Source organism: Aegilops tauschii, chromosome 4 (assembly GCF_002575655.3).
Source record: "Aegilops tauschii subsp. strangulata cultivar AL8/78 chromosome 4, Aet v6.0, whole genome shotgun sequence".
In the NCBI taxonomy this organism is placed as follows: Eukaryota; Viridiplantae; Streptophyta; class Magnoliopsida; order Poales; family Poaceae; genus Aegilops; species Aegilops tauschii.
Genome location: NC_053038.3, coordinates 62,234,888 through 62,239,871, shown reverse-complemented (window position 1 = coordinate 62,239,871; position 4,984 = coordinate 62,234,888). Strand labels below are relative to the sequence as shown.

At 40.4% G+C, this 4,984-nt stretch overlaps 1 protein-coding gene across 1 annotated transcript; it reads right to left on the bottom strand.

Moving 5' to 3' along the window:
- Positions 1-280: 280 nt before the first annotated feature.
- On the bottom strand, positions 281-4,663 carry LOC109762006 (acetolactate synthase small subunit 1, chloroplastic). The gene is made up of 12 exons (XM_020320812.4): positions 4,309-4,663; positions 3,971-4,187; positions 3,733-3,816; positions 3,520-3,588; positions 3,337-3,420; positions 3,109-3,258; positions 2,419-2,505; positions 2,144-2,248; positions 1,927-2,049; positions 1,694-1,849; positions 934-999; positions 281-720 (listed from the first exon to the last, which is right to left on the bottom strand). The coding sequence occupies exons 1-12, from the start codon at positions 4,500-4,502 to the stop codon at positions 637-639; spliced, it is 1,419 nt and encodes a 472-aa protein (XP_020176401.1). The 5' UTR covers positions 4,503-4,663; the 3' UTR covers positions 281-636.
- Between the last annotated feature and the right edge of the window lie 321 nt (positions 4,664-4,984).

Genomic DNA, 4,984 nt, shown 5'->3' with positions numbered 1-4,984 from the left:
GTAACTATATACGGAGCAAAATGAGTGAATCTACATTCTAAAATATGCTTACATACATCCATATGTGGTAGTCCATTTATCTTCAAAAAGACAAATATTTAGGAACAGGGGGAGTAATATATATACCCCACGGAAAGGAGGATTTTAGTGTGCTAAAGCGTACGTGTAAATTCCCATTTTGAAAGCACGGTCCTAAATTTGATTCATCAACACAGGGAAAATTATATTCAATTGATGCTAATTGAAGGCTTCAAAGTAGCAGGCCTGAATTCTAGATGACTTTAGAGGTAAAAAAATGCGTAAATACTTAATTTAGGTATGGTTCAGAACGTAAAAAAAGAGTCTTCAACGACCAACAAACTTCAAAGCCGAAAACCTACGGATGGGTTTCTTCTGCCTCCGTGAGCTCACATGGGATTCAAACATCCCAAACTCATTTCTCTGTGGTATATATGACAAAAACTCCTGAGGATAAAGTGTAAATCTAGTGAACGTAAACTATAACAGCTGGAGTTCTTGCTTGTGCTTCAAAAGGAATGAAACACCATTGCACAAAGGGTGTTTAAGAGATCCGAGATCAGGAGAATCATGGCAATCCATGAACTGATGGAGTGTGATGTCTCACCAACTGACACGCTATCCAGGAAGGGAATACCCCCGGAGGTACTTAGAATCGACTCCTGACTCACGGCACAGCGCAACCCTGCCAGTTCGTGCAATCTGCAAAATGCATGGACAAGGAGGGTAAAGGATCTTCTACAAATAACCGTTCAAAAAATTGAAGTTGCTAAACTACAACTTGCATTGGACTACGTGAGTACTCCACAATCAAGGAATAACTAATCTGCTGCTGAACACAAATTATGGATATTATGGTGCATTTGCAAAGTGAACCTTCAAGAGCTTAAAAAAAAGTGAACCTTCAGTACGAACCTCACAGATGCCGTAGGGCTCAAGCAACCTTTGTAGTGCAACCATTTTATCAAGGTCTCCAGTAAGCTGCATGCCAATAAAGTTATTGCTTGTTAAGACAAATTATTGATGCCACTAAATGCATTGTCCTTGTGGGACCGTTTTGCAAGATTCAAGAAATGCAGGAAAATGGAAAGGATAGGATCGCAATGTCCGGCCTTATTGAATTGTAGGATTAAATGCAATAAGAATCCCAACGAAAGAGTGTTTGATTACGCCATAGGAAAAACAAGGAAATCACTGCACGAACTTGGAGTTAATGGAAATGTTTCTATGAAATACCAGCAAGTGAATTCTTATGAGATATTTATATAAATACAGTTTATGTCAAATTTTGTTCTTCAAATGGATTACAATTATGTCAGACATACGATTTACCGGTATAGCCATAGATACATGACACTGAAACAATCTATAAATGCCCACATTGTTGCATATCACTATTATCCAACTTAAATCAATATTAAGAAATACTACCATATATTTCAAAATAGCAGCAGATATATACTGAAATTTTTATCAGCTAGTTGACAGCTATGCGGATAATGCTCCAAGTAAAGGCTCTGTATCTGATTAATGTTCATATTTCTGCTGTCTACAATCAACATGTCTAGATTGAATTAAGAAAATGCTTAGATAAAACCGACTGATTATCTACCAACAAAGGAATATAAAGTCCTAAATCTAGTAGTTGGACCCAAGAGGGTAAAGTAATTATTACCTGAAGAGTTATTGTGTGGCCTGATACATCAACCGTTTTGGCCCTGAAAACATCCTCAGCAATATCCAGGATTTCCCTGCGAGCTGAGGTGTTCCCAGCGACCTTTATGATCATTAACTCTCTAGCCGCAAATGGTAAATGTGTAAGATCTTGAACCTGAGAAACCAAGATGAATTTGAGTTAACCTTACATATGCAACAACAATCATAGAAACCACACATTGATAAGTTGACCTCATAAACATCAATGAGCTTGTAAAGTTGTTGTACTAGCTTGGCGATAGATTCATCATTTCCAGGAACGACAGTGGTGATGCGAGAAGTGCCCGTTTTTTCAGCTGGGCCAACAGCAAGACTCTGTCAAAGTAATGGATACAACTTTTAAGCATTTACTGTAACCTGCAATGATCTAACTGAGTCAACATAAGATATATATAAGCGGAAAACCAACCTGAATATTGTAGCCCCTCCGGGCAAAGACACCCGTTACGACATTAAGAACTCCAGGGGAATCATTCACAAGGATCGACAAAGTATGTGAACAAAACCCTGTAGGCTAAAGAAAGAAAAGTATGCCAGTTATTTTCCAAATGGGCATTAAAATTGCAATTGTAGTTCAATGCAAACAAATTTTAAGAATTTTAGTGTTCAAGTACACTTCAGGGCTCTTGCCACTAATTTTCAGCAACACAGCAGCTCTAGTGAAAGAAGAATGCAAGAACTTACATCACTGTCAGTCATGGCACCCCAATGAGCATCAAGAATTTGATTCATCGAGAAGCTTTCATAAGATTCCACTGGATAAACATCGCCCTAGTAATAAGAACGTAAGATTATATAAAAATTCATACAGCTGCTGTTGCAAATTCGAGCAAATAGTATTTGCAATATAATTGTTCACACAAACATAGCCAAGGTCATTTCTAACCAGTGTTTGCGAAATTGTAGTTATTCTATAAGATAGCCAACCTCTTACTACTTTCAAATCAAGACTAACAATTCAACATAATGCTGGTATTGGGAATGATACAGCAGTTTAAATAATGCACCAACTTCTGCTTTTGTCCTAAACTGGTAGGCATAAATAGATAAGTCTAGCTAATCACATCAGTATTCACTGCATATAAGGTGCACTTGCAAGGATCAATATTGGTAAATAATCTACAGAAACTATTTTGCCCTTACAAACACAGATTGAAAAGAATAATCAACAAGATCAATTCAGTAAAGAACAACTCTTATTATAAAGAATAGAAGTAAATTACGCGTGCTGATTTTCGTTGAATACATAAAAAGAACTCCCACAACATAATAAACCAGGTCAAAATAAATGGAGACAGTGTTGTTGAAGTGCTGAAGAAAAGATAAATACATGCTACAAGAATTATATGAATGATAAGAATTATCATTCCTTACCTGGGATGATTCCTCAGAATCCCCACTGGTTGTCTTTGCAGTGCTTAGTGTAGATTTTGAAGGCATTTTTACTTCAAGATCAGGATAGGAAGCTACGGAGAACCTCCAAAAAGGAGCTGTTTGTCCCATTTTCTCACGCCGCAAAGCTATCTGTTACATTAGTATGGCCCATTAGATATAGTCAAGAAGAAAGCATGATATGGTATTAATCTTTCTAAGGAGTATAACCTTGCCAGTTCTGGCAACTTCTTTGATCCCGAATTTGTTCAGGTTCCTCTGTACAGCAGCAATTTTTCCAGGATCGCCAGTTACCTTTGGCATGACTCAAAAACAGAGAACATACTTTGCTTTAATAAAAGACATACGAGTGATATAATTGATCTGCAAGATACGAAACATCACAGATTTTACCTCAACAGTTAGTGTATGGTCTGAAAGATCAACCACTTTGGCTCTGAAAATGTCAACCAAACCCATCACCTGCATGTATAACTATGCAATAAGCAAGGATACCAAAACTGTGCTTCCACTACCTCTCGGACTGAAATATGTAAACTGAGCATCACATGCACAGATTAAAATCTCTAGATAGCATGCTTGCAAAAAGCACATATACACTTTTACCTCGAGTCGCTGTTCCGGCTCTACGTTTAGTTTTATAAGCATGAGCTCTCTTTCAACTTGTGGTTCCTTTGACAAATCATCAACCTGTTCAATCAATATACAAGACTATGAATTTCAGATACTACGATGACAGGAACAAGCACGAAAACTGACACGAGTGATTCCACTAATTACATGTTACTATTAGTTAGCAAACATTTCCAATGTTCACGGGATACTGGAATAAGAAAATGCTGACCTGTATAACATTGACAAGTTTGTAGAGCTGCTCCACGACCTGTGTGAGTATTTTCTCTGTTCCTGACACTACAATGGTGAACAGCGCCTTGTCCTTGTTCAGCCCAACTGCCAATGACTCAATGTTGTACCCTCTTCTCGCGAAGACCCCGGCAATCCGATTGATCATCCCACTCTCATCCCCAACAAAAACTGATATCGTGTGGCGCTTTACAACCCTATACATAGAGGTTGAAGGGGAAATGAATCCTAATAGATCAATGACGAAGCGCGGCGAAGAATGGAAGATCAAATTCGCTCGGGATTCAAAACTGGCCCACGGAAAGAGAGAAGGCTTACGAGCGCCTGGGGTGGGGTGGCACCGGCGCGACGCCGTCGGTGGCCGGAGTAGCGGCCGCCGCGGCGACGGGCACGATGCGCGCCCTCGGTCTGGCCGAGATGGACACGGGCGGACGAGGCGGCGGCTGGTGGTGATGGTGGGACCCAGTCCCGACCGCGGCGAGGTGAGGAGTTGCCGCGGCGGCGGCGGCCATGGGCGGGACCGCGGAAGGGTGGAGATCGTGAGGTGGTGGGGTTTTGGGGATGGTTCGGTTCCCGAGGAGAGGACGGTTGGCGTCGGCAGTTTCGGGCTGTATCTGTGTGGGCACGGCCGGAATGGATTGTTCGGAAACGGTCCCCGGCCGCAAACTTCTGTACATGTGCGGCGGCTTCTCGGTACACAAGCCCATTTGGGGCATCTCCAACAATCAGACCCCCTGAATTAAAAATAAATATCAGACCCCCTAAAAAATTGAAAATCATATCTATTCATTTTAGAGGATATGATTTCTATAGGAATTCTTCCTTTGGGCCGTTTGGAACGAAGGAATTACTATCCTACATTTTGACGGAATAGCCAATTTCATAGAAATTTTGGAGGAAATCAGACATGAGGTCCAACCTCATGTTTTCTTCTCATTGTGTCTACATTTCTGTGTTTTTTTTCTATGTGGCATCCAAACGACAGTTTTGCAGT